Raw genomic sequence first — 26,397 nt, 5'->3', positions numbered from 1 at the left:
TAGCTGGAAGCTCGAGTCATAATCGTGCCTGGAATGGCTGATATAGATACCCGTATAGAACCTATACAACCTTAAGCCATGAATCGCAGGGACGACAATGAGCCGTCTGACCCCAATGCTCCCTTGCTCCCTTCCGAGCCCCGGATAGACCAGGAACCGCAATATGAAGGTCGCAATGGGCCGAAGCCTACTACCGACTTGGAACAAACAAACGGGTGGTTTATTTACGCTCTGACCTTCTCCGCTGGCATAAGTGGGTTGTTATTTGGTTACGAGTAGGTCCGATCTGGATAGCCTTCCCATCGACGACAACTCCAAGTAGAGAGTTGGTTACTGTCATCCGTTATACTGACACTCTGCCTTTTGAAGCACAGGTGTCATTTCCGCAACCTTAGTCTCGATCGGCTCCGACCTCTCTAACCGACCTCTAACGACATTGGACAAGAGTCTCGTAACGTCCTGCACCAGCCTGTTCGCTTTGATTGCGAGTCCGCTAGCGGGAATCCTGGCAGACAAGTTCGGTCGCAGAAAGGTTATTCTCGTTGCAGACGTGCTTTTCACGCTCGGCGCTTTGATACAAGCTGTCACAAGTGCAGTATGGGGCATGATAGTTGGAAGAAGCATTGTTGGCCTGGCTGTTGGTGGAGCAAGTCTGGTGACTCCATTGTATGTTCAGTCCTTGCTAGTCCTTGCTAAAGGGGTCCCCCCACGGAGTATAGTTAGAGGGATTTAGTTGACCTTTTGTCTAACATGGCAACAGATACATCTCCGAGCTGGCGCCTTCCCATGCTAGAGGAAGGCTTGTGACGATACTGAGTCTCTTTATTACAGGCGGACAAGTCGTTGCTTATATCATCGGTTGGTTATTTTCCTCTGTATCTGGAGGCTGGCGTTATATTGTTGGCATTGGAATGCTCCCAGCAATTTTTCAGTTTTTCATAGTCTTGACTCTTCCAGAAACCCCTCGTTGGCTGGTCCAGGCAGGGTTCGAAGAGAAAGCTACGAAAGTCCTCTCCCGGGTTTATGGGAGCCATCCCGAGAGTGGCCTCATGGCCAAGCAGGTTATGCGTGATATCCAGCAAGAAGTGGCCGAGGAGGAGGAAGAGTTGACTCAAACAAACAAGCCCTCCACAGGAAACTGGCAGTGGCTGACGAACGTTACGCAGTGTGCTCGCCACTTGGTCCTCGTCGGTGGTAATCGGAGGGCATTGATCATAGCGGTTATGCTGCAAGCCACACAACAACTGTGTGGATTCAATAGTCTCATGTACTTCTCAGCGACGATCTTCTCCATGCTGTCATTCTCATCCCCAACTCTAGTGTCATTGTCAGTGGCGTTGACCAACTTCTTATTCACCTTACTTGCATTTGCCTTTATCGATAGGATTGGTCGACGCCGCATTCTCCTGTACTCAGTGCCAGTGATGGCTCTCTCCCTCATTGCTTGCGCTTTTACGTTCGGCTCAGTCGAGATGCCAAACCCCGAGTCGAGGGTACAGGCGGAAGATGCCACAAGTGATAGCGCTTTCCTCCCTGTTGTTATCCTGATATGCCTCACCGTTTATGTGGGAGCTTATGCTTTCGGACTTGGAAACGTGCCTTGGCAGCAATCAGAGCTCTTCCCCTTGAATGTACGCTCCTTGGGATCAGCCTTGGCTACCGCAACGAATTGGGGGTCAAATTTTGTTGTCGGTCTGACTTTCCTGCCTATGATGGAATGGCTCTCTCCTGGATGGACATTCGCGGCCTATGCGGCCGTATGCGTGTTCGGTTGGTTTGGTATTTACGCTATCTATCCCGAGATGAGCGGGCTTCGCTTGGAGGAAGTCAAGGAACTTCTATCAGATGGCTGGGGTGTTCAGGAAAGCCTTAGAAGACGACGTGGTCGTCCTGGCGTGAGCTAAGGGGTTGGCTTCTGCTCATACGTGGCCCGCGTGCGGGCTTTATAGACAGTGTTATCAACCACAAGCCTACATTTTCAAGATTTATTTTCTGGATCTAGATTGAAGTATTATTTATGCATTACTTGACCTAAAGAAGCGCACATCTTACCTCCGGTAGCTGATTTTCTTATGCACTCCTTTCCGCCTTGCAAGGCCTACCGTAGTGAGATCAAACTGACAGAGCATTGTCCCCTATCTCGAATACGCTGCGTATACTTCATTTCGAAGAGAGCTATATCACTCTGGTTTGGCATGTAGCAGTACCATCATCCAAGCGAGCATAAAGTGGTTGTCATACTAAGGTTTGAGACATAATCTCGTGACAAGAGAATTGCCTTTCATATAATTGCACACCGACTCGCTCTTCATTCAATCCCTCCTCACTCTCAGTCCTTATGGGAGCTATATAACTTAAGCACAGCGGCCTTCTCTGACTCTCCGTATACATCCGCGGAGGAAAGTGTAAATCTATCATCCTAAGCATCTTCCTGCGTGGCTCGAGAACATAAGGCAAGCGGCTTGTCACTACTGTATAGCCTCTGATAGGCATCCTCAGTTACAAAGGAAGCCTGACGAAGATGAGCTCCCAAGTACCAACCATGGCGGAAAATTGCTCTCGTAACTCCTTTTTTTGCTTGCCCACAGAGGTGACAATTCCTGCTATAACCATTAAAAATGATTGCACTGCTAAGGTTGTTCATAGATCATTCAGTACATTGCTTACTTGCTACCTCGCGACATCGATATGGTAAATTTCGCCCAATGCTGCCCTTGGCTAGCAGCAAAAACACTGCCGGGTCATTCTTCCATCTGGCGAAGCCGCTTCATTGACCTTTATGATGTTACTCGACAGTATACTTCTAATGAAGTCAAAGTTGAGTATCAAATTCGAGCCATTGTTCTCTCACAATCCATCAGTTTCAAATTCGGCCAAAAGGAGGCGCAGACTCTCTGGCTGGAAGTCCTACGAGATATGCTACGTGAATCATACTGTCTTCTAGAATCGAATGGGCCATACACTTCTAAGAACCACCAGAAGATTCGAGACATACTCTCTAGCTCTGAACTTCTGAACAGGCCCGTTAGCGGCTACAGTCAGAAGAAGGCAGGCCCGCCTTCCGATCTCTTCTGTGCAACCCAGTTGGTAAGCACCACAGACGTCATATAGGAGAGAGCGTAGAAACTGACTCTGACAGTGCCTGACAGGTTTAGCTCTGGATCCTCTAATGTCTGTTCAGTGTCTGAGGACAGACTATGACGTTGGCGTCGTCTATGGTTACAGGGCTGAGAACAGCAGACCAATTGTGCTTGAAAACAAGCTCGACCTGGAGAAGTTACTTCACATACGCAATTTCTGGCTTCGTCATCTTCTCTGCCCGACTGAAGCGACCTTTTACGCTTCTTATATAAACCTGGCTCCACGCTACAAGCCCAGATCATGGGGTGAGCTTGCGCCTTCTGATGATGAATTGCCATGGATGGGTTATGCATGTCAGTCACTCACCTGTTATCCAATCATACCATGAAGATAAGCGAGTGTTAATTTGTGTGTAGCATGCGTGCACCCATACCCGAGATCTCTGAAGATCCTCGAGGATCGCCAGACATGCGCGGATCTGGATACTAATTGTGCACAAGTTCGGTTTCAGGTATTGCACGAAATACTCCAGAAAAAGGAACACAGCTGATTCAATGCCTGCTGTGTAGTCTCTTTTAGTGAAACCTGATCCCAACCCCTTGAATTGGCCACCTATACTTCAATCAGTAGTTCCTCTTGATCCTCTGAACTTCGAGCGATCATATTTTCGTGGAATACGGAGAACACCTGACTACGTCGTTCAACCCCCGGATCTGGTGCGAGGGTTCTGTGAACCAATCGCCGATTTCCAAGGGGGCTTCTCTGGCTGGCGTCGCATTTGCTTCGTGATATATCAATGGGATCAAGAGCAGCCGCCCGTTCCTTCTGCTAATGATGGCACAGAGCCCGCTCTGGATGAGAACGCATGGCTTTTCGAGGCAAAATGGCCGCCACCGTACTTTGAGTCTGATTTTTACTTAGTACAGGTTTACGAGGGCGTGATCCTACCGGAAGGTAGAATAATGATCGGAACTTGGATAGATCTGCTGGAGACGCTGGACAAGGGTCCGTTTATCTTCTGGAAACGATGATGTTTTGCCTGTTTTTAAGCTCGTTTTTGATTTTTGACAACGTCCGGGTCGGATGAAATACATGGCAGGAACCCAATTTATCCGTTATCACACATGAGATATGAAAGTTGAAACTCAGAAAGGAAAATGAAACTCTGAAGCCTACTCCTCGATATCCTTTACCTTCTCCCATTGCCCCTTGAGGTTTTCCTTCCACAAGCTGACCTTGTTATCGCCACCGCTCACAGCAAGGATGTTTCCACTAGGGCTCCAGCTGACGCGCCAGAGGACAGTGTCGAACTCGAGTTGCTGGCTGGTCCACTGGCCAGGGTTTGACGCATCGGAAGTCCAGATCCGGACTGTCTTGTCTTGAGAGGCAGAGGCGATGTAGGACTTGGAAAGAACGCTTGGCGACCAAGCGACATCCCGGACCCAGTCGGAGTGGCCTTCCAGAGTCTGCGTGTTGTTGTAGGTCTTGGTTTCCGGGCTGCAGAAGAGTAAGGGTCAGCTTAGTTCAATTTAGAGACACAGTATCAGTGCGTAGCGGCTCATGATGCATACTTGTAGTCCCAGATCTTAAGCAGGTTGTCGCTTCCACCAGTGACGAATCTCCGCTGCTGGCCCGGTCCAGGGTTGGAGCTGATCAAGCTGCCAGGGGCGGCGGCAGGTGCCCAGCTGATAGAGTTCACACCCATACCGTGGGCGTGGAAAATCTGGTGAGTCCAGCTGTTGTCACGGAATTCGAGAACGCTAACATGTCCGTCTGAGGAGGCGCAAGCCAGGAGACAGCCACTCTCATGCGGAGCCCAGGATACCATGTTCACTGAAGCGGTGTGTAGAGAGAAGTCGAACACCTTCGTCCAAGCGCCGCCAGCGACGGGTGACGTGGCGTTCTGGTGTTGTTCGCGCCAGATGAGCACCTTTCCATCGTACGAAGAGGAAGCGAGGATAGTTCCGAACTTAGGGTGTGCCTAGAGAAGTCCAGAGTCAGATAGATAGTTCACTAGGACAGCTTGACAAAGAATGCCATTATGACGTACCCAAGCCACACACCACACAGCTCCTTCATGTCTGTTCACAAACGGCCGAAGGTTGTTAGAATCGATGGCGCGTAAGATCACCAGGGAGTTCTGGATCCTCACCCCTTCAATGTCTCAATCAACCGATGTGTCTCTCCTTCAATCTCAAATATCTTTATCGTTTTGTCCGATGAACATGTTGCCAATCTGCGGCCGTAGTAGTCCAGGCCGGCATCGTGCTATGCGCTGCGGTCAGTCTCAGGGACCACACAGATAGGGTTAAAGCCATTGCCACGAGGGCGTATGAGGAGCTGTCTCGCTTCACGTACAATCATCTCATCGTGTCCGGAATTGGAGATTACTTGAGCAGCCTAGTTGCCTGGACGTTAGCAATGTTCATGGGCAAATTGCCTGAGATCATTGGGGGGAGTTGGGGGACATACCATATTGATCAACTTTTTGCTCGGAATTAAGATCGACTCTATAGGGTAAACAGGGACGTAAGCTCGTGGGTGGCCCTGCCGGGGAGTATTAGGGGGGTTCTTGGGGGGTAAGAAGGCGGTGGTGGAGGGCCGAATCAACACGCAACAGGAGAAGCAGCAGCAAAACACCGCCAGCTTGTCCGTTTCGCAAGTCAGCCGCAGCCCGATCTTATCTTATCGGCTCAGTCAGCCATCTCCAGTCATGCTCATATACACGTGATCCGGGGGCCTCGGTAGTCCTCGGTCGCTCTGCCCCGCGGCCTGTTCTCTGGTCTCCTTGGCTGTTACTACTACTCTCTCTTACTTGCCTTTGCCTCCTCTCATTCTCTTCTTGTCTTCTGTTGGACTCACTTTTTTGCTTGTTCTCGTATATACATCCTGCATTCCTAAATACTACTACCAGTTGCCTGTTCACTACGCTTATTGTATATCCTCTTCTCAACACAGCAAGCAATCCGACACGCTCCGTTCTCTCAGCTCGTGTTCAACCTAGTCGGCACCATGAGTGATGCTCTGTGTGGTCCCTCGAATGCGCTGCAGAACTTCCAAAAGCATGCATCTGTTGATCGTACCCTCCAGCAAGATAGAATCATATCTCGACAATCGCCTTCTCAAGTGAGTCTCTCGCCATGAGCGTGTTTTGCTGAATTGCACTCATGGAATTACCAGGGGTTTCGATCTCAAAATCCAAGCCAAGGGGTTCTCGATCCCGAATTCGCCGCATTCGAGTCCGGTCTAGCAGGAGCGCCCCTTCCCGATGTACAGCATGCCGGCCCTTTCGTTCCTCCCTCTCATCAGTTTCCCGTATCAGGCCCGGCAGAATCGTCAAATTGGGCGGCAGACTTCCAGAATATGCATATATCGGGACCTCCGCATTCTCTCCATCAAACATCAGGACCATCTGTAGCGCCGATGGCAGCCATGTCACAACAGGGTTGGCAGAATGAGTTCGCTCAGCAGCAACGACCCTCTTTCCAGCAGCATCAGCCACATGTCCAAGGGCTTCAGCCAACCTTTGCACCTCGCTTCCCTATGACTGGTACTGCTTTCCCCTCTGCGCAAGCCACCGCAGCAAACCAGCAACCGATGGCCGACACATTTGATGAATCGGCGTTTGAAGCTGCATTTGAGCAGGCGCGGGCAGACATGATGTCGCAGGAAACCGAGACTGCACCTGTTCACGCTGAGGAGGTCGTGGAAGAGACGAATCATATTACGGCTGAAAGCACGGAAGAGAAGATCAAGATCGGATCGGATACCATTCCCCAGACCGAGAAGAATGATCAACAGGCACGGGTGAATGATGCGGACGAGCTCGCCCGAACTGCGGGGCAGCTTTTAGACAGTGTCAAACATGATCAAAGCCAGAAGTTCAGAGAAAGCAACTTCCTTGCCTTGATGCGCCGCATTCGCGACCGTGAGGTTCAGATCGAGGGGGATGAATTTCGCGAAGTCAGTACCAGCAGTCCGTGAAATGAAATCAAATTCGGCTGGCGTGGAACGAACGCTGGTATAATGAAGTCTTTGCGCGCCGGCCTTTGTTTCTGCTAATCAGTATCTAGATTCCGCATCCACTGCACCCAGGCGGCAAATATTATCCGGAACGTCGGAAAGAACGGCAAGGGCAGACAATAGGAGATACGGACCATCATGCCCGCGGAGACGCTACACCCAACACTACGAGTAAGTTTGTGACGTGCCAGGCGGCTTATTATTACTTCGCATGATGGATCAGAATGTTAGGCTGGAAAAGCTAACCGGGTTTCACCGAATAGGCGCCATGCATGGGATTTCGTTTAAAGGAAACTTCACCTCAATCACAAGTGGAAATAATCCGGAAAGCTCACCTGGTGGCTTCGGCCCTAGCGGTGATTACTCTGTATACAAGGATTGGCATCATGGGGACCGCTGGGCTTAAAGTAATCATTTGACTTTCCCATTCAGTTCTTGGGGCTAGGAAAGGGATTGTATAGGACTAGCCGGTTGATTCATGGTCTGTCGGGATCACGCAAATGCCGAGCAGTCCTTGTTGGTTGGAAGTGTCAGACTCTAGTCCGTCAGAATTGACTGTGTCTATTCAGATGCTCTATTCATCCTTTCAAACTATGGGGTGGCACCGCACAGGGACCCTTGTTGTCTCTGAATCGACACGTGACCCTATTCCGCCTATTGATGGGGGAGAACAATATCACAGCCAGAGCACGTCAATTCGAGACGCAGGTGGCATTGTTATGAGACAATGTTGACCGTTACGAGCTGTGTGATGCGTTCCTAAGCCATTCTGGCGCAATGGGGTGTCGCTTTCGCCTGCTAGTGGATGGTGTCGAGAGAAGTCCGTTTAATGATGCATCCTTGTTACCTGGATAGATGTTTTGTGATGGCGCTTATTTATGTCAATTGCATGCTATTGTTCTTAGCGACAGTGAGCAATCCCAACCAAATACTCATTCCACCCATCCTTTCATCCTGTTCTTTTAAGTCCGGTCTCCGTTCCGTAGGACAGTCTTTCGTTGCCACAGTGCATCACATCTATACCAATCTTTGCATCCTTCTCTATGACTTCTAGCGCTTATCAGACCGATTTCTACTCACAATGCTTCCACCATCTGAATCCATCGTCCATCAATTCCACAAATTAGCCGAATCACAAGAAGATTCCGACCAAACGAACACCATTACACCGCCACCTCCATACTCTCCTTCCGCTCACAATCCCCAAAAAGAACTTGGAGCCGAAAATGCCTCCTCTCATGGACAGCCCAGCCTCATAACCATCCACATCGACGCATCAATGAGCATTCAGGGCAACGCAAATAGCATTATTCTCCCATCAGCTCCAGCTCCAGCTCCAGCTCCAGCTCCAGCTCCAGCATCAGCCCTCAATACCAAGGCATCACCCGCTCCCATTCTATCCTCAACATCCACCTCTGCCGTTCCACAATCAACCCCATACCAGCGCCATTCCAAATTGACAGACATGGCCACATCTATCATTACTGCTTTGCATCGCACAGGTCATCTCAATTCTGATTCCAATCCTACGGACAACTCTAGTGCAGCAACAGATACAATTACATCGCCACCGCCATCTGTTACGCTGAATATCAACACCGGGATCAAAATCCTGGGAAGTGGGAATGTAATCTGTGTGGGAATGGGTGGACAAAGAGGAATGGGGATGAATGTGCTGAGGAGGAAGAGGAGGGCTTCTTCTGTAAGTTTTGTATTCTTTCCTTTTCTTGAAATTGTTTTCGCTTGGTTTTATCGTTGGGAATTGGTGTATGGGGTTGTGGGCTTATAGCTAATTAAAACTGATTTTCTGGAATATAGGAACCCCCGGAGGTAGCTACTACTGCTGCTAAGAGAGCGCGGTAGTGTGCTTACCTCTTTCTCTTCTCTGGCGCGTGGTATGGAACTAATTGGGTAGTAGTAGATGGAAGGCGGAGTGACCTTTTCGCTCTGTGCGTGTGTGTACTCTTTCATCTTCTCTTTACCTCTTGTCTTATTGTGTGTCTTGTTTGTGGTTTTATCTGATTTTGTTTACTCCTTGTTCTTTTCTCTTTTTGATGGGCTTAATAATGCTAGGTGGGGATAGGACATGAAAACTATACGACTGGTGGGGAAGTAATGGAATGGATTGATGATTTATAATAGCTAGTATAGAGAGCAATTTCTTTGCAGATTATAGTTATTAGTTCTAGTTTAGTTTAGATTACCTGTGATTCATCGAATAGAATGTCATCGCGTTCATGTGTTTTTGAGTTGGTTTGCATCGCGTGTGGTCTTGTTTTTAGGGTGATGATGGTTGAACCGAGCACCCCTCGTATATATATATATATCCATAGTTAGTTAGGGCCAACCGCAGCTGTTTAATAAAGTATATTTAAAGTATGAAGTTACAGAACAATACAGTCAATAGTAACCTGTTCAAGACGAGTAAATTTCCAAACATATAAACTCTCTTCGCACCTCCTGCTATGACGCCGAAACTATCATACAACACAGCAATCGATAGCAAGACTACTGAGGTAGCTAGGTAGCTACCACATAAAAGTCCAATTTGATCGCCCACAAAAAGAGGGACAATAAAACCAGAATAGGCAGGAACACCATACATACTTCAAACAGAGAAAGAAAAAGAAAGAGAAAAGTGCCCACCAGATCCTCGTAACGTAGTATATCAGCCCAAACAGACCAACACCACACTGAAGCAAAAGTAAAATAGAATTGATCACCGAATATTTTAGAGTCCTTACAAACCCAACCAAAGATGATAGAGAATGAAATAAAAGTGGCCCGGACCTATCGCCAGAGAAGCAAGGGTAGGTACCAATCCATCAAGAAGAACATATTAGGGAGAGTCAGAAAGTAAAAAGCAAAAGGTAATGGAAAGTAGTTAAGAACTTTGAAAGTATGGAAATAATGAGAAACGCCTGCCCCAACTATAGAATAGAGGTTCATTAGAGATATCATCAATCAGATAGTACATTGACTGGGGGTGTGTGATGTGCTTGTCTTGGCACGGGGAAAACACAAGGCAGGCTGGTGAGAGGTTGGGGGCCTTTTTCGACGAGGATTCATCACGTCAGGGATACTTCGTAGGATATGTCACGAAATAGCCGGCCTGTGGAGAGAAAGAAACAACATGGAATCAGACTCTGGCTCTGACCCCTGCTTGAGGTATCGTAGCAGGGAGAGGGATCGATCTCACCTCTGCCGTATAGGTACAGAGCGTAGAGCCGGGGGTCAAAGAGAAACATCTACGCTTATGCAATCCACCAAGTCTACTACCGGCCGATGGGCATATCGTGACGATGTAGGTCTCTGGACCACTCGGGGGCCACCTTGTCTCGTTCGTACAATAGACCACAGTTGTGGCAGAGAGTCTGTCGCAGTTGAGTCAGCATGCAGTTATTTAAGAGATGTGGCATATAGGTCTTACTCTTGGGCCTGCCGGGCCATCTCGTACGGCCCAAACCGCCGTACCCCAGACCATACAGTTGGTGCATCTCCAAGTTTGACGCTCCCTATCGAACAAAGAAGGTGTTCAGTATGCGCACTATGAAGAAATATTAAAGGTATGACAAACCAGTCGGCAAGTGTACCGCCACCTCCACCATAGCCAGCTCCTGAACCAGTGTCCGGAGTCCCTCGTCCTCCAGGGGTTCCTCCTCTCCCCGAGGGACTCAGACTGCGGAATCGTCTCTTTCGTTTGCTCCGTTCGCCTCTTCCTAGCGGCGTTTCACTGTCGACGTCAAAGTACCCACTGCTCTGTCGGGAGGCGTCGGGCGTTATGCCCGCAGTGGAGGAGAATCTGGCCGTCTCTCGACGTAGACGACGAATCTGACGTTCGCGATCACCCTCACGCTTCTCAATTTCCTCCTTTGACAGTGTCTCCACTTTAGGTTCCCATTCGTCGCCCAGTCCCTCGGGATCGTAACGCCAGCCCGCCTCCGCGCCGTTGGCAGCTTGATTGTCGATCTCGTTACCATAACCACCCATGCCGCTGATAAGTCCACCACTTTCGCATACTTCTTTTTTAAGTCTCAGAGCGGCCTCGTAGATGCCATGCGCAATGGCTCCGACCCATTCCCCACCCAGACCAAGGTCCGCGCACGTAATCCTGGCAAACTCCTCTGCCATGCCTGGAGGGTGCAATAGAGACCATTCAAATTTGTCCGTGTAAAGCTTATTTTGCAAGTTGATATTCAAGTTGATCATGCACCGATACGCGTCGTCCGGGTTTAGTATGCTGTCGTTCACGAGAGGCTCTTTGGTCACCGTTACCTGGTTAGGTCTGCTGTCAGGTGTCGCGGCGTGGGTGGATACTGGTGTAGCAGATACATCTCGTGACAGGCCAATCTGCGGAGCTGGGGGCTTTGGCTGTACGCTCTGGAATAAAGGATGCAGGGCAACGCCGGCATATTCTTCCAATTGTTGACGGATTTGGTTGCTAATAGCCATCGTCATGGCCTGTGGATTCGGTAAATCCATATCGCGAACGAACCCTACGGCAAATTCTTCAGGAGTCGCAAGAGCCTCGTGAAGATTCCAAAGGAACGTGTCTTTGATGCGATAGGCAGGCAGCGCCTCTGGCCGTCTGTAGGCGGGCAAGGTAGGGTTGATACTGGGATCGAGGACTGTTCGCGGCAAAGGGAATGGTTCTAAAGGTTGATGCGCTGGGACCTCCAGATCAATTCGGATAGGTATAAGGGTAAGAGGGAGCTGCGCTTGAATTTGCAGCTGATCGGCGCAACTGTGCGAAGGGAGAAGACTCCAAGTCAGTACCATAACAAATGCCGGAAAAACACAGAGGCAAACTGGAAACGCTTAAAGAATAAGACTGAGCGGCACATACGCTGGTCGCAACATCCTCTTGATCATCCAATCGCGAAAAACCCCTTGGACCTCAACAGGGGCGTGGATCTCTTTCCCCAGCTTCTCCGCCAGCGGCACCTTGTCGAACGTTGACTCCTCCCGTCGAAGGCTCCGTAGCCCAGTTGGCCGCCGAGGTCCCTCGCTGTCCTCAAAGTCTTCATCATCGTAACCATCTTCCGCATAATTGATGGCGGCGGTTCCTCGCTTGGTCGTCCGTGAAGTCGGGCCTACTTGGCTAGGTGGGATGATCGGGGTGAGAAGCGCATTGCCATATTGGCGCACACGAGGCGGGTATGATGTGATGTAACCTCTGAGAGGGGACATGTTGGCCATTTAGCTGGTCAGGGACATGTCCCTTTCAGACACTGGGCAAGTCGGTCGGCGAACAGGGCCGCGTACAATCCGCTGGACGAAAGGGCTGACAGCAGAGGATTGGAAACGATGATTTCAGAGTGTTATGGCCGAGGTATCGCTGCGCGGGTAGGAAGCGCCTGAAGCGAACAATTGCTGAAGGAAATCGCGGTTCAGGAATTGAGGCTGCGAAATGGGGATGGTGAACTGAAGCCAAAGCTGCTCTTTGACGGTGATCGCGGTCGAGCTCCGCCTTTTCTGCTCGTCGCGTTTTGCCAGAACTGCCGGCCTTTCCACGCTAGGCCCCTTCCAGCCATAAGATCACGTGATGGACATACAGGGCAACCTGTCTGGAGAATAAGAACACAAACTTGGGAGCTACAGAGTTCAATTTATAGCAATTGAAATCCCGGGCGATTGCGATGTAATCCTAGTGTTAATTTGGCGTATATTGTAGAGACACATTATACGGATTGCCAACTCGGCAACAGAGTCTTTCACATTGTCAAGGCCCAGCAACAGGGAGGGCTAAGCGGCCAAAAAGGTTTAAGACAAAGCAGGATAGGAATAAAATTAGATGAAAATACAGATCAATGCATGGGGTCCGGCCAGCTAATGAAAACTATAAACAGGATTACACAGTACCCAATGATAATTGAATACGCCATCCCTCTTGTCTGTTAGGCTGCGGATGCAGACTCGGGATATAGGGGATATCATCAACTCCGCAAATGTGCACTGGGCAACGCAGGGAAAAATCAAAGAATGGGCTGCTAATAAAGCAACTCTAATATGCATCGACGAGGACGAAAGAAATCGCAGGATAACGGCGGAGACCAAGAAAGTCCATTGGTACGATATGACCGCCGCGAGAAGGCTATCGAAGCCCAATTACGCTCTGCAAATCTTGGTTAAATCTTGGAATATATGATAACAGTAAAGGTAAACTCACCATCTCTAGAGTCCATACTCTACGGATCCAAATTTTCACTTTGCCTTCAACTCCCTCCACATCATCCAGCTCAACTCCTTCCCACCAGCATCTCCTGGCTGGTTTCCTCCAGAATAGAAGGAGCTTCTGAGCCATGCCAACTGCGTTGTTGTTCGACAGGTCGCCCCGGATGTCGGTACGCAACTTGGCCAGAGCCAGGCTGCATATTACCGCCTTGTTGGGCTCTGGGGCCCGGTGGCCCCATCGGTCGTCACGATCAAACCCACTGCGATCAATTAGTCTCGAAAAAACATTCATTGTATCGCCTATTGGGGTAATGGGTGGGAATAGTCAACTCACCCTGCAGTAAGCATCTCGATGAGATGCTGCTCTGTCGAGCCGGCTTCGTCGCTCTTTCTCAGCCCAGAAAATATCCCGTCTTGTTTTAACAATGCTTTTGCAGCCGCGCGCTTGACCTCGATCATCTCCGCCTGGTCTATATCTGGGCGAGGTGGGATCGCATAGAAATCGAGATCCTCGCGCAACACTATGATACCAGCACGGTCCTGAAGCATATCCCTAGCAGTCCCTTGCATGGAGTCGGGAGCAACATCCAGGTCCGGAGAGGTCGATGCAGATGGTGATGATGACGGGATGGATTGAGCAACCGATCGGAAGAAGTCTAGCATATATTGCAGAGACGCCGGATCGTACTAAAAAGTGGGAAATAATGAGACGTGTCCTGGGCAAGGTATAGGGAGAACAGCGGCGGTGGAAGGTGAATAGTAGAGGAACGACTGTTAACTCACGTCGACCGGATAGATGTCGCCTTCATGGAAGGTACCCATGTGCCCGTCAGGGAGTAGACCGTTCGGAAAAAGTGACAAAAGGACAAACTCGGGGAGAGTCAGCAGCTCATCTCGGGAGAGGGTAAAGCGGGTTCCCCTGCGGATTTGGTTAGGAGGTCTAAGACTCTAGTTTGACTGAGGGCTGATAAGAGGGTTCTCACCGGAGATCAAGAGTGATATGTTCATCTCCACCGATATCTAAGATCCATGCAAAGCAGTCAGCCAAGGAAAGGCCTTTCCCAGACAATATGGCAAATGGCCTTCGTACCTCCTAATGTATTGATCGGCGGCCCGCCGGTCTGCTGCACCTGCGTGATGATGCTCGACGCTCCTCCTGCTGCAGCCATCACGTATGTGAACGATTCGATAGGACTGGATCCTTCAGTATACGGCGGAGGAGGTTCTCCCTCTTCCGCAGATTTTCCTGACGATTCCGGCTTGTGGTCCCGGGAGAAGGACGCCTTAGTTTCAGCGACTAAGGATGAAGAAGGGCTCGAGTCGAGAGACTCTTCGTCGGGGGGAAGTGGAACGGAGGCTGGAGCGGAGGCAGATTCAGGTGGGGAGAAGGCAGCCTTCCCGCGATTGAATTCGGTCGCCGGAGCGAAGACAAGGGACGAAAAAGGGGGAGGGCGCGACGAAGTGAAACTAGAGGAAGAAGCCTCCGAGGATGGGGAATGCGGCGGCGGTGGTGCAGTATAGAAGTCGTCGTCCTCCTCCGCTACGGAGTCTGTGTACTGGTACGGCCGCGCCGTGGGAGGCGAGCCAGAAGAATTCGGTGACCACGACAAGGTGTCGGGAGTTGTAGACTGATGCTGAGAGAAGGCCGTCTTGTCCTTTGGTTTGCCGGAAGCTAGGTGAACCCCACTGAGAAGGGGCCTTGGCCGGAGTAAATCCAGACCCCGGGTTGCTCGAGTCGCTCAGGAGGCCTCCGTTGCGTTTCTAGAGACGCTCAAACATGGAACTTAGGGGGCAAGTTTAGTTGGTCCAGATCGGATTCTATCCTGAAGAGTACGACAGAACAACAAAGAGAAAAAGAAGAAGTAACAATGAGAATGCGACTGCAGCCAAGATGATAAGATGTTGAGACTGTGGGGGTGGAGGAGGTTAAAGGGAAGAGGCGAGAGAACGAGGATGAGACGAAGCGCTTACAGGGCACGAGAGAGCCTGGAATCCGCCGTTGCTAAAGGGAGGATGGAAAGAGGAGGCGGCGGCACTTGATCCACCGACTGCTCTCGACTGCGCGTATTGGCTGATCGCTCCCGCCGCCGCTACCTCCCAGCTTGATGCCCAGCAATCATTACCCGGCAGTCATTAGTATCTACGTGATGCACTGTCTACAAAAAGCTTGCCTCAATTTATTTCCGGCCGAAAAACCTGAAACTAAAGCTCTCGAATATCTGGTAGGAGATGCTGCCTGTCAAAGTGGGCGATCCCCCTCATTTCCGACAGAGCACAGGTTACCACGTAAGTAGATACTATGATGTAGATGGTAGGATAAAGATTTCTGATTATATGCAAGTCATATGGATGATGCATGCCTGATAGATCCAATCCATACTACTAAAGCAGGCAGTGTGCCACATTTCCACTCAATATGTACCACCATGCAGAGAGGAGAGCCTCGAGTATCCAGCGTTATTGATCAACCCTTTAATACTCCTCCGGCCTCGTCCTCAACGCCTTACGTTCAAACATTACGCTCCACAAAACTCTGAATCATACCTTCAAGCGTAGGCTCGTACTCCTTGAGAGTTACTTCATCCCCATTCAAGATGGTGTTGCCTTGCACGAAGACCTTGCGAGGGATTTTGTTCTTGAGAACAATCTCGCGGACCTTGGTACCCCACCACTCATCGACCGACGTGATATCGTCATAAAGCTTCTTGCCCGCTTCGAAGTCTGCAGTGCTCTTGTAGACATGCAGCTTCTGCAGGTACTTCTCCACAGCAGGACGACCATGAGTCAGAATCTTGGAACGGTCCAGGTGGATCTCCAGATCGGACAGGTCATCCTTAGTGTATGAGAGCTTGACAAAGTCGCCTCCAGCATCAAGGAAGGTACGTAGGATACTGTACCGGGCCTGCATATGGGCCTGTCCCCACTTCTGCGTCTTGGGATCCCAGAACTCCAGAGCCACGAGACCAGCACGAGCCATCTGCAAGTATCCTGCAAAAAGAACATCACCGGCCTCGTTCGCCAGATCTTCCTTACCATCACCAAAGCCAAAGAGCTGCAGAATGCTGAAGTCGCAGCTGAGCGCCATAGCGACGCACTCTGCGCGGCACTCTTCATATGAAGAAGACATCGCTCCAAATACCGAGCCCCAAGTCTGCCCAGGCTTATACCAGGATGAGATAGGCTTGTTCGTCACCGGGCTAATGGGAGGATTGGAGAAATCGAAATTGTACTCCCCAGGAGCTGTTTCCTGGAGCAACTTTCCGGTTCCGTGGCCAAGCAATTCATGAATGCCGACCTGGACCTCGAACGCAGCATCACGGCATCTACGGTAGACCTCCAAATCCTTCTCTGCAATGAAAGGAACAGGCTCGTTGGGAGCCTTTGCACTAAGGACATTGCCGAGGGAAACGTTCTTAAATCCAAGGTTTTGCCGGATATCATCGTAATTAGGCAAATTGATACCAGCCGGGATACCAGAGGACTGGAAGCTCAATACCTCCAGGGAGGTGAAGTCAGGACTCAGGAACTTGTCCTTTTCGAAATCCTTACTCCAAGGAAGCTTGGGGATCATGGCCTCGGCACTGTCTACCAATTTTCCAAATGCCCGTGTGCGCTCCAGGTTGACCTGTTTTGGGGCGCTCTGTTAGCCGTCTGAGCGATAGGGTCTTGATTTCTGACATGACGCTTACCAGAGCAACAAATCCTTCCCACTCTCCTCTCACACCGTGGGGGTCTCTGTAGGTTTCGACGAAGCCCAGATTCGTCTCTAAAGCCGGCTTCTGGTCCTTCACCCAAATCCTTTGACTCTCCTTGAATGCTTCAATCGAGCCAGAGCCGAATGACATGGCATATGCGTCCAACATTCGCTTCTGGTTCTCATTTGCCGCATTAAGTCCCGCCTGCTTCACGCTGTGAGCGACTTTCGCCATTTCCTCCCGATAGTCACCAAAGACGAGACGAAGAGTCTTTCCCTTGAGCTTTCCATCCAGTTCAAAGATATCGGCATCGCCAAGATCTCTATCCCGCACAGGTGGTGAGGAGACACCCGATGCGATCAATAGTTCGAAGTCACCAGACTCGGTCTTCTTGAGTCTCGTGTTCTCCAACGGCAATCCTTTTTGCTCCATAAGATCTCCGATAGCCGTGATCTCATCCTTTGTGATAGACGGTGAGTCGGGGTAGTATGTTGTCATGTGTCCGCCCTCCGGGTAGCCGAGGTGCATGCGGGACTGCTCATCAGTCTCGTAGATGCCACCACCGGTAGAATTGGCCAAGTCAAAGGCAGCCTTTGTCTTTGGCGTGGCCGAAGCTAAAGCCTGGAGTGCCTCAACGGGGAGTCGGGGAATGAATTTCGAGTCTCCGAAACCCTTGTAGTTACCACAGTTCCCTAGGAATTGGGTTGCATACTCCAAGAAGTAGCGTAGATGCTCATCGCTGACATTGGTCCTCTGAGCGAGCTCGGACCAGTTTCCATCACAGGCCCGATGAAGCTCGAGAATGAGGTCGTAAATAGGCTCAGACTCCGGGGAGACCTGACGGAGGGTAATACGGGTTCCCTCAAAGGCAGCTCTACAGACACATGCATGTTAGCGGGGCCCGACATGACACCGAAATGGTAGCAAATGTATCGGCTATAGCATTCATAACGCACCTGCTCAGATAATGGGCATATTTCCGCAGCTTCGGGTCTGTGAGGTTGTCAAAGTGAGACTTGACTTCCAAGCGAACCACGGTTGGCGGCGAGTCGGCCAGGTAGTGCTGCTTGGCCTGGGCATCCATTGTGGCTCGATGAGGGGAGTGAATTAGGGAATTGGAGGATGAAGAGAGGGGATTTGCTACAGACGAGGAAGAGCAGCGGGTGAGGTGGAGAGGAGGCAGACGATGACGGAGGGGCAGCAGGGACGAGGGGCGGTGGGGGAGGACAAAACGCTGAGCCGACGGAAAGCGTCTCAAGGCGCCTCGAAGAGGAGGTTGCATGCCTGGAGAGCTGATGGTGGCCGTGGGTACCCAGAATCTCCGTCACTGCTACGTCGGGTCACCGTCGGGGAAAGGAAACCTAGATTGCAGTCGAATGGAATAGTATCAATCTACTATCGGGTTGCTTGGCAACAAAAAAAAGTGGAGCCTGCACTTATCGTTTCCACGACTGTTTCTCCACCTTGTAGCACCACGCTTTCCTCCCCATGCTCCATTATCATAATCATGTGGCCTGATGATGGCAGTATGCTAGATATGTCACAACCCTTCTTTGGCCCCATATGCGAGCCAACTCAGACATTAAAGAGGAAAATTGAGAACTTTTAAGCCCATTTTGAACTACGCCTGAAACAATGGGGGAATCATGCATGATGCTGTACACACAACATAACCGGTGACTATCCTAGAGAGACAAAAGAAATAAAGGGGGAGCATTAAAGGGAAAATCCCAAAGAGTATCTGAGTCTGGTGACTATAATTTGAAAATATGCGCATGGATCCATTGTATAACCTTACCCCCGGGGTTTCACAGCAAGCTCTCGTACTTGTCAAGGCCTTGCTTTGGTGTTGCCTGCGGCGCACTTTTGTTTAGAAAAGCATTGGGGGAGGCAGTTGTACCAAAAGCCGAACCTCCCGGCTTAGGTAGTCCCCCAGGACTGCCAAATGATCCAACGGAGCCGTGACCCGACGGAGGCGGAGGGATTGAAAATGCAGAGTAATTGGGGGCAGCTTGAGTGGGTTGGCTAGGCATAGGTGCTTGTGTCTTCATGTTCGCTAGCGCTCCCAGAGAAAGACCGGAAACATTAGATCTCTGGGCCGATTGCTGATTGCTCGCGGGGCTCGGTATACTCCACGATGAAGAAGGCGAAGGCTGCAGTGTAGGGAACGACGGCGTCGGGGGAGACTTGGCCCGACTGGCAGGTTCTAGGGACGGGAAAGTGTTCAAGCTATAATCCGGAGTTATCGAACGCATGCTGAGGTTGTTTTGGGCTGGGAGCATGTTCCCTTTCACACCTGGACTTGTAGTACTAGATGACCAGGTGAAGCCCGCAGGCGATGTCGTTTGAGCAGTAGACTGCACTGCGGGAGGGCCCGGAGTGAGGCTACCCCATTGGTCAATGTCCTGGTCATTGGTGGTGGCCGCCGTTCGTCCTAGAACAAGACGCTCGAAGTTGTCTCTTGTGTTGTCCATGTTAGACTGACCCATCGAGATTGAGGCTGTTGAGGAAGGCCCAGTGCCGTTCTGGAATCCTCCAGTATCTCCCCCCGACGAAAGCTCCTGGAGCTTCTTAGTCTGTTCCTTTTCGATCTTCGATGAGATATCTTTGATTAAAGTCATAAATTCCCCAAATTGACGCAGGTCAAGGAGGGGCCCAAGACTGAAGCTCCAGAGAACCGGCAGGACTTCCAGAGCAAGAAAGTCGGTGTCCGCCACTGTTCTAATTTGGCGGAAGACAGACAAAGCAGCCATCATGACAGCTGGTTCCTTGGTTTTAATGGCTTTCAACGATGGGACAAGCTTTTCTTGTATCGTGTACTTGTCTAGGATGGATGACTTCACGGACTGCGGCTTGCTCGTTTGGCTTACGCCCGATAGATCATCTTCGATTGCCTCCTTGCTTTCCACGGAGCCGCCACAAAGTACAGCGAACGCCTCCAGACAACGCACTTTGATAGCAAGACTGTTTGTCCGACTAAAGGTCGAAGCTATAGGCGGGAAAACTTCGTTTTTGACAGTGCTGAAGTCAAGGACCGGAAGAATAACAGGTAAGCACTTGATTGCACCATCTACCAAGGTGTGCGTGGGTGAATCGAGTCCCAGACGGATCAGGGGCAGGATGTCTGTTAAGGTTAGTTATGGCTCATTCGCGTGTCTTCGGTTTCACCGACCTTCTTTGAACTCCTTTCCGGAACAATTATCTGCAACGACGCGCATGTTTTCTAGGACGACCAGAAGACCCGCGTCTCTTTTAGAGTCGCGGTCTTGAACAGCACCTTTCCCTGTTGGGAAGGCCTCTTTGAGCTGAGGCATCACTCGCTCCGGGAACGTGCGGCGTGAATTGGGAATACGCTGCAAGATTGCAAACACATTGCTCAAAATAAGAGGCAAAAGTTCACGATCCTTCAGCTCTTCCAGTAAGGCGCCCAACACCTTTCTGTCTAGCACGGAGACTGGGAACTCTGGCAGGACCCGTTGAAGTCCACGCATGAACTGCGACTTTTCGTTGGCATTTTTTGCAGGTAGAGACTCTAGAAAGCGAATGGTCGAGACCAGAATATTATCGAAGTACTGGGACTGCTGAAATTCGCGCGCATTCAGACGCTGAGCAGGCCTTCTCGTTATCAGCCTGGGTAACACGTGAGAAAGAACGTCCTTTGGGATTGGGCCCGATGATAAGAAGTTGTTGCCTTGGGAGGGAGTGCTGGATGGAGAGCTGAGAAGCTTTTTGTACGTATTCACATTGGAATGCGTTTGTAGAGGGGAGACATGGGGTGAGTTATAGAGCGCTACTATAATAAGACCGAGCGAAAACAAATCCGCTGCAGGAGTGACGTTGGTGTCGAGGACGAAATCGGGCGAAGTATAGTCCAGATTCAATTGCACAGATTGAGGCAGGCGTGGGTCTTGGTAGAGAACCTCTGATAGAGCCAAAGGTGGGAGAGTAGAGCGCGACTCAGTAGAACTAGCGGGGCCGGCAAATCCAAGCCCGGAGATTTTCCAATCCGATTTGGCATTGATGTAGATGGCTTCAGGATTCAAATTGCCGTGAACAAGCCCAGCAGACTCGTGAAGGAACTCGAGACCTTTGGCAACTTGCAATAAGCCTTTCTGGATCTCTAATTCGTCGATCTCGAGGTCTCTTCGCCTGCGCGTGCCGTCGGGCTCTTCCACCATGTAACGGCTGGACCTCGAGCCACTCCTCGAAGTGGTCTCCTGCGCATCTTTTGCCTGCAGTAGTCCCGCAAGAGATGCAGTGATCTGTTCGGTAGCAAACATGAGTCCGCCATTCCGAGTCTCTTCGACGGGCTCCAGCACTTGAAGGACAGACGGATGCCGAAGCCGCGCAAGATTGCCTGCTTCCCGCTTCAGGCGTTCGACGACATCTTCTTGCAGCTTTTTGGTGGAAGAGCTGGAACGACTACCAAGTCCAGTTGATCTCGGTTCGAGAACCTTCTTGTCAAAGATGAAGATTGACGCTGTGGTTCCGGTAGATTTCTTCTTCCCATCGTGGATTTTCCAAGGACCGGAGATCACGGTGGGGTGTGGAGAGATGTGGTAGTTGGATGATATATTAGAGCTCAGGGATTTGAGAGCAGACGAAAACATTTTTGTCTGTTTCACTTCTCACCATAGAAGACACGATAAAGCTGAGATAAAAAGAGAGATCCGCCGCAATGGGCTCAATGCGTCCAGTGTGGTTGTCGAAACACTGGAAGTATGCAATGCGGTTCCGGGGGTGGGAAGAACAGGGACACAGAAGATAGGGGAACAAATATTACAAGAAATAGTATTATATAGAAACCGAAAAGAGGAAGGGGGGCGCGTAGCTGACAATGCTAAGTTGAGTCCTCCTCAAGCGTAAACGAGGCGAACGGTTGCTTCGCTATCATACATAGCCCGGCCTCTGATTTTCTTATGTGTTAAATTAATATGATATCTCTCTCCCCTCTGGTAACTTTCAGGTATCAGTTGGCCGCTGCTAATCTGCCCGGTCGGCAAGCATCACGTGCAAGGAACACTCCTCGGCCAATCAGGAATGAGACTGGAAGGAGGGTCTTTCCCCGGACTCACCGCCTGGCTGGAACGCGGATTTACTGCCGGCAACTCGCCTCGCCGACGTCGGACTCGAGACGGAGACTGACCAAGAGAGAGCTCCTTCTGGGGTGTCTGAATCATCACCAGTCTATTGGTTGGAGAGAGTGCAATATAGCCAGTACAATTGCTCATGTAGATAACCAGTTACGTACTGGCGGGACGCCCAGATTCAAAGGTTCGCTTAGTGTGGTCTTCATGATTGAACCCAAATCGACCTTGTCAGACCTTAATCTCGGAGTTGGTGCCGTAGTCCGTGGGCAAGAGTCATAGACTACCGTTCTTATCCGCCTTTTAAGCTCCACAGCCCGCCCTCGGTCCTGTCGGTACATTCTTCTGGTTTATTTCCTGTCGTGGTTCTTCTCCTGCGCTTCTTTGCTGTCCTTGTTCTGGGATTCCTATTCTTTCTTTCTGGTGTTATTATCCCCTGAATTGTTATTTAAGCCGGAAAGCAATCATGAAGTCATTTCAATTCGCTCGTCGCAGGGCGTTACAAAGCCTCGTCGCACCGCGCGCCTTTCAATCTCCCGCAACGGCTCAGTTGTGGAAGAGATGCTTCAGTGCTACTTCAGCTGCTGCCTCCCAACTAGCCCCCCTTGACCCATCGAAACTTACAGTCTCGAAGACGAATACCCCCAAGGAATTGACTGCCCCGAAGGACTTGGTCTTTGGCAAGACCTTCACCGGTATGACGAGCACGTGTCGTTTCCCAGCGCTGTCCAGTTTCTAATGCGCTTTCCATCTTAGATCATATGCTCTCGATTGAATGGACCGCGACGGAGGGGTGGCACTCTCCCCAGATTGTTCCGTATCAGAACCTCAGTCTCGACCCGTCGTCTTGTGTTTTCCACTATGCGTTCGAATGTTTTGAGGGTATGAAGGCCTACAAGGATCAGTCTGGTCAGATTCGCTTGTTTCGTCCGGACAAGAACATGGCGCGCTTGAACAAATCCTCGAAGCGCATTGTTTTGCCTTCCTTTGATGGCGAGGCCCTCACCAAGCTGATTGGAGAGTTTGTGAAGTTGGAAAGCAGGTTCATTCCAAGGTTGGTGAAAATCCCACCAATTGATGATTGAGGGTAATAACTCACCATCAAATAATTAGCGAGCGGGGCTACTCACTGTACTTGCGGCCTACGATGATCGGAACTCAAAAGACTCTCGGTGTGGGACCCCCGGGCTCTGCTCTTCTGTTCGTGATTGCAAGCCCGGTTGGCCCGTATTACCCCACTGGCTTCAAGGCCATTTCGTTGGAGGCCACCGACTATGCTGTCAGAGCCTGGCCTGGTGGTGTTGGAGACAAGAAGCTGGGCGCCAATTACGCCCCCTGCATCCTCCCTCAGCTAGAGGCGGCGTCCCGTGGCTTCCAGCAGAATCTGTGGCTCTTTGGAGAGGAAGAATACATTACCGAGGTTGGCACCATGAACCTCTTCGTTGCCCTGAAGAACAAGGAAACTGGCCAGAAGGAACTGATCACTGCGCCTCTGGACGGAACAATTCTCGACGGTGTGACCAGAGACTCCGTGCTGGGGCTGGCTAGGGAAAGACTGGTGCCCAAGGGCTGGACCATCTCCGAGCGTAAGCTCAAGATGTCCGAAGTCGCCGAAGCGGCCGAGGAGGGCAGAATGATCGAGGTGTTCGGCGCCGGTACTGCAGCTATTGTGAGTCCCGTACGGACAATCAGCTACCGGGGTAAGCTGGTCGACTGCGGCCTGAAGGAAACTGAGGAAGCAGGCGAGATTGCTCTTCAGATGAAGAACTGGATCGAGGGTATCCAGTATGGTGATGAGGATCACCCCTGGAGGTAAGTTTAGAGCCTGCCTGTTTCCCTATGGATGTTGCAGCTTGCTAACCGACCAGTAGCTATGTCCTCTAAATCAGCGAAAAGAGGTATTGAGATATGGGAATGGTCTTTTAAGCTTGCATTGTTAGATTTTCCTGGTATATTTTGATGATAGATGGAGATTAAATGGCCGGTATTGTTGGCATATTATATTTTTTTTTACTATACGTCGATTTAGTGGTGATTGTTCTTGGCGAGCACGAGCATCACATCAAAAGAAAGGCGGGTTTTTTGTTTCTTACGTCTTGCGACCTAGCGGTGATTGGATTACCCCAGTAATCGAGGGCAAAGTTTCTGGCGTTCTTAGGAGACAGGACTGAAGGTGTCTGCCAGGTAATCCTAGACAAGACGGAAACATCATCTGTGGCCTCCTGCACGACATACACACCCGTCCAGCAACGGAGGTCAAGGATGATGGCGATGCACGCGAGGAGCCTGCAGATAACGGGCCATGGCAGACGTAGTCAGCCGTGCCTTGGAGCGATTACCTGCAGGACGCCTGAGGCACGTCCCCTGTCTCAGTTGGTTGCGTTTCACCCCCTCGTGAGGTGCAAACGGCAACTGTGTTGGACATGGGCTGTGACTCGGGCGAATTTGGTTTGCTGGCACGCTCAGCCGTCTCTGTAAATAGCATCGCTATACAATGATATCCTAGCTACCATACTCTCGAGTCGTAACAATCGACACAGGATGATCGACAATTTCCTTCCAGATGCGTATCCCGCCAGACTCATTGATTATTGGATATCTCCTCATCAATCGAGTAGATGCACGCCCATGGGATCCAAGTCACGAAGACCAGTAGGGCGTGGCTGTCCGGTTTCGGCCCCGAACTACCAGGAAAGCAGTGTTCGGACACGGGATATCTATCCAACACCGACCAGTCCGTGGGTACATTCAGGTCTCCGTGAGTCAGTGTACCCCTATGAACCGTGGGGTAGCATTAAGATAGTATCAACTACGGGGAAACTTCTAGGAAGACCAACCAACCTCAGGCTACTGAACCCCATCCAGGCAACAATCACTTGCGAGCAGATCTTCGAGCATTTGGCAGCAGCAGTAGGAGTCTCGTGTCCACTATGCCTTACTCTGCCGGCAGGATCCGTTCCGTCAGTCTTTCTGTCCCTTCTTTCCCGAGATGGAGCGATTCAATTCTCACAGAATGCTCCATCCATAGCAGTTTAGCCAGTAGCGGGAGTCTATGCGAATGGATGGTGGAACCCTCTCCATACCGTCATACCAACAGATTTTAGAGATGTTGATCGCCGTCACCTTGCAATACATCTAGTCCATCCGAGCAGTGTGGCAGTGTGCTAGCTCAAGAGTGGGCCATGAAGCCTACAGAATCTGAAACGACAGATGGGGCACCTTAACGACCAATGTTCTTCAACACCGGCCCAAGCAGCAGGATCGTGGGCTTGGGGAGATGTCGACTATCACTGCCTAAGGCCTGCAAAGCACAAATGGAGACGGACGTATTGGCCCCATCAGTACTCCGTCGTCCATACTAGTGAGTATCTAGTGTGTTCTCGACACGGAGACGGACGAGCCGCAGTAAACCCCGAGCTTTTGCCACGAGGTGACAGCAATCAATCAATCAATCAATCAATCAATCAATCAATTCTTCCTCCGCAATCACCCGTGCGAAGGAAGGCAGCTGCCTGCCTACTCCCAGCTAGCAGCAGCCCGATAGAGTGGATAACCCGACCCACTACCACACAACTGATGTCCGAAGGAGTTGACGTAACTCGGACTCACAAGGGTTCATTTAATCTACTGACCGGGCCAATTAGTCCCCAATACACTCGTACAAGAAGTCATTCGATTGATTGCTCAATGGATTGATTGCCGGAATGAGGTCGGCAGAACTATGTCCGTTCCGGACAGTCCGCGGAGTTCGGACAGTACATTCACCGTCCCCGAGACATTTGACGAAATGGGTTTCCAATGATTCCTCAATATTCTCGCAAACAGATACTACTAGTCTTAGGCGGCCATAGTTACCCGTGGCTCTCGTCAACACCTTATTCTAGGATTGGAAATCACATCTTAGGTATGCACAATACTGCTCGCATTGAACCTCTTTGCTACCGGTTACCATTCTGGTTTGATACGGCGTTGCGGAGCCTTCCAGACACTCCTGGTCCATGGTACAGACCGATACCTGTACTACCACCCTCGTCGGGCAGGCCGACAACTAGACTGACTACTAATCATTAATTACTACCAAGCAAGGTAAGGCGTCTGCGATATGTGTACGCCCATTTTGGCTGTGCACACAGCCCTCTATACTCACACAACACAACAGCTACGCACGCACTTGGGTGAGGCTCTGCTGTGCTGGCTTCTGCATCACTAGTCCTGCAACCAGCCAAAACGCGGATGGAATCCACCTTAGGCACCCAGCCCGTCACAGTGGTTTGTCTACCACAAAGACATCAACAAATCGCAGCTCTGGCTGTCCGTTTTAGAATTTCCGAGTCAAC

General features: G+C 50.6%; 10 protein-coding genes across 10 annotated transcripts; 5 read left to right on the top strand and 5 right to left on the bottom strand.

Annotated features, from left to right (window-relative positions):
• Positions 1 to 78: 78 nt before the first annotated feature.
• Positions 79 to 4,112, top strand: BO83DRAFT_411930 (MFS myo-inositol transporter; the record flags this gene model as incomplete). Its single annotated transcript, XM_025534357.1, has 8 exons — positions 79 to 275; positions 370 to 666; positions 761 to 858; positions 958 to 1,895; positions 2,647 to 3,087; positions 3,140 to 3,434; positions 3,498 to 3,592; positions 3,651 to 4,112. 8 exons carry the CDS (start codon positions 79 to 81, stop codon positions 4,110 to 4,112), a joined length of 2,823 nt encoding a protein of 940 aa, XP_025383212.1.
• Positions 4,103 to 5,692, bottom strand: sec13 (GTPase-activating protein SEC13). Its single transcript, XM_025532270.1, has 6 exons — positions 5,554 to 5,692; positions 5,440 to 5,481; positions 5,234 to 5,349; positions 5,132 to 5,162; positions 4,653 to 5,062; positions 4,103 to 4,578 (listed from the first exon to the last, which is right to left on the bottom strand). The coding sequence occupies exons 1-6, from the start codon at positions 5,554 to 5,556 to the stop codon at positions 4,254 to 4,256; spliced, it is 927 nt and encodes a 308-aa protein (XP_025383211.1). The 5' UTR covers positions 5,557 to 5,692; the 3' UTR covers positions 4,103 to 4,253.
• A 401-nt stretch (positions 5,693 to 6,093) lies between these two features.
• Positions 6,094 to 7,510, top strand: pex20 (the record flags this gene model as incomplete). Its single annotated transcript, XM_025533595.1, has 4 exons — positions 6,094 to 6,207; positions 6,262 to 7,044; positions 7,155 to 7,275; positions 7,368 to 7,510. 4 exons carry the CDS (start codon positions 6,094 to 6,096, stop codon positions 7,508 to 7,510), a joined length of 1,161 nt encoding a protein of 386 aa, XP_025383210.1.
• A 586-nt stretch (positions 7,511 to 8,096) lies between these two features.
• Positions 8,097 to 9,313, top strand: BO83DRAFT_382626 (uncharacterized protein). Its single transcript, XM_025532269.1, has 2 exons — positions 8,097 to 8,806; positions 8,923 to 9,313. The coding sequence occupies exons 1-2, from the start codon at positions 8,186 to 8,188 to the stop codon at positions 8,965 to 8,967; spliced, it is 666 nt and encodes a 221-aa protein (XP_025383209.1). The 5' UTR covers positions 8,097 to 8,185; the 3' UTR covers positions 8,968 to 9,313.
• A 909-nt stretch (positions 9,314 to 10,222) lies between these two features.
• BO83DRAFT_158335 (putative RSC complex subunit Sfh1) lies at positions 10,223 to 12,554 on the bottom strand. Its single transcript, XM_025526300.1, has 4 exons — positions 11,951 to 12,554; positions 10,682 to 11,848; positions 10,535 to 10,619; positions 10,223 to 10,478 (listed from the first exon to the last, which is right to left on the bottom strand). Exons 1-4 carry the CDS (start codon positions 12,301 to 12,303, stop codon positions 10,380 to 10,382), a joined length of 1,704 nt encoding a protein of 567 aa, XP_025383208.1. The 5' UTR covers positions 12,304 to 12,554; the 3' UTR covers positions 10,223 to 10,379.
• A 554-nt stretch (positions 12,555 to 13,108) lies between these two features.
• Positions 13,109 to 15,412, bottom strand: BO83DRAFT_421009 (putative general stress response protein Whi2; the record flags this gene model as incomplete). Its single annotated transcript, XM_025534966.1, has 8 exons — positions 13,109 to 13,198; positions 13,274 to 13,538; positions 13,613 to 13,965; positions 14,062 to 14,197; positions 14,262 to 14,298; positions 14,369 to 14,933; positions 15,250 to 15,379; positions 15,402 to 15,412. 8 exons carry the CDS (start codon positions 15,410 to 15,412, stop codon positions 13,109 to 13,111), a joined length of 1,587 nt encoding a protein of 528 aa, XP_025383207.1.
• Positions 15,413 to 15,582: 170 nt separating this feature from the next.
• Positions 15,583 to 18,135, bottom strand: BO83DRAFT_370794 (dipeptidyl-peptidase III). The gene is made up of 3 exons (XM_025529910.1): positions 17,930 to 18,135; positions 16,968 to 17,847; positions 15,583 to 16,903 (listed from the first exon to the last, which is right to left on the bottom strand). The coding sequence occupies exons 1-3, from the start codon at positions 18,055 to 18,057 to the stop codon at positions 15,788 to 15,790; spliced, it is 2,124 nt and encodes a 707-aa protein (XP_025383206.1). The 5' UTR covers positions 18,058 to 18,135; the 3' UTR covers positions 15,583 to 15,787.
• A 249-nt stretch (positions 18,136 to 18,384) lies between these two features.
• BO83DRAFT_441377 (putative protein kinase Scy1) lies at positions 18,385 to 21,741 on the bottom strand. The gene is made up of 2 exons (XM_025536330.1): positions 20,146 to 21,741; positions 18,385 to 20,097 (listed from the first exon to the last, which is right to left on the bottom strand). The coding sequence occupies exons 1-2, from the start codon at positions 21,581 to 21,583 to the stop codon at positions 18,782 to 18,784; spliced, it is 2,754 nt and encodes a 917-aa protein (XP_025383205.1). The 5' UTR covers positions 21,584 to 21,741; the 3' UTR covers positions 18,385 to 18,781.
• Positions 21,742 to 22,434: 693 nt separating this feature from the next.
• On the top strand, positions 22,435 to 24,273 carry BO83DRAFT_158197 (branched-chain amino acid aminotransferase, cytosolic). The gene is made up of 4 exons (XM_025526298.1): positions 22,435 to 22,755; positions 22,817 to 23,114; positions 23,174 to 23,872; positions 23,932 to 24,273. The coding sequence occupies exons 1-4, from the start codon at positions 22,527 to 22,529 to the stop codon at positions 23,942 to 23,944; spliced, it is 1,239 nt and encodes a 412-aa protein (XP_025383204.1). The 5' UTR covers positions 22,435 to 22,526; the 3' UTR covers positions 23,945 to 24,273.
• Positions 24,274 to 25,183: 910 nt separating this feature from the next.
• BO83DRAFT_158199 (uncharacterized protein) lies at positions 25,184 to 26,025 on the top strand. The gene has a single exon (XM_025526299.1). The coding sequence runs from the start codon at positions 25,271 to 25,273 to the stop codon at positions 25,754 to 25,756; it is 486 nt and encodes a 161-aa protein (XP_025383203.1). The 5' UTR covers positions 25,184 to 25,270; the 3' UTR covers positions 25,757 to 26,025.
• Positions 26,026 to 26,397: the final 372 nt, after the last annotated feature.

This window comes from Aspergillus eucalypticola (genome assembly GCF_003184535.1).
Source record: "Aspergillus eucalypticola CBS 122712 chromosome Unknown BO83scaffold_36, whole genome shotgun sequence".
NCBI classification, from domain to species: Eukaryota; Fungi; Ascomycota; class Eurotiomycetes; order Eurotiales; family Aspergillaceae; genus Aspergillus; species Aspergillus eucalypticola.
This window is presented reverse-complemented; position numbering and strand designations above follow the sequence as displayed.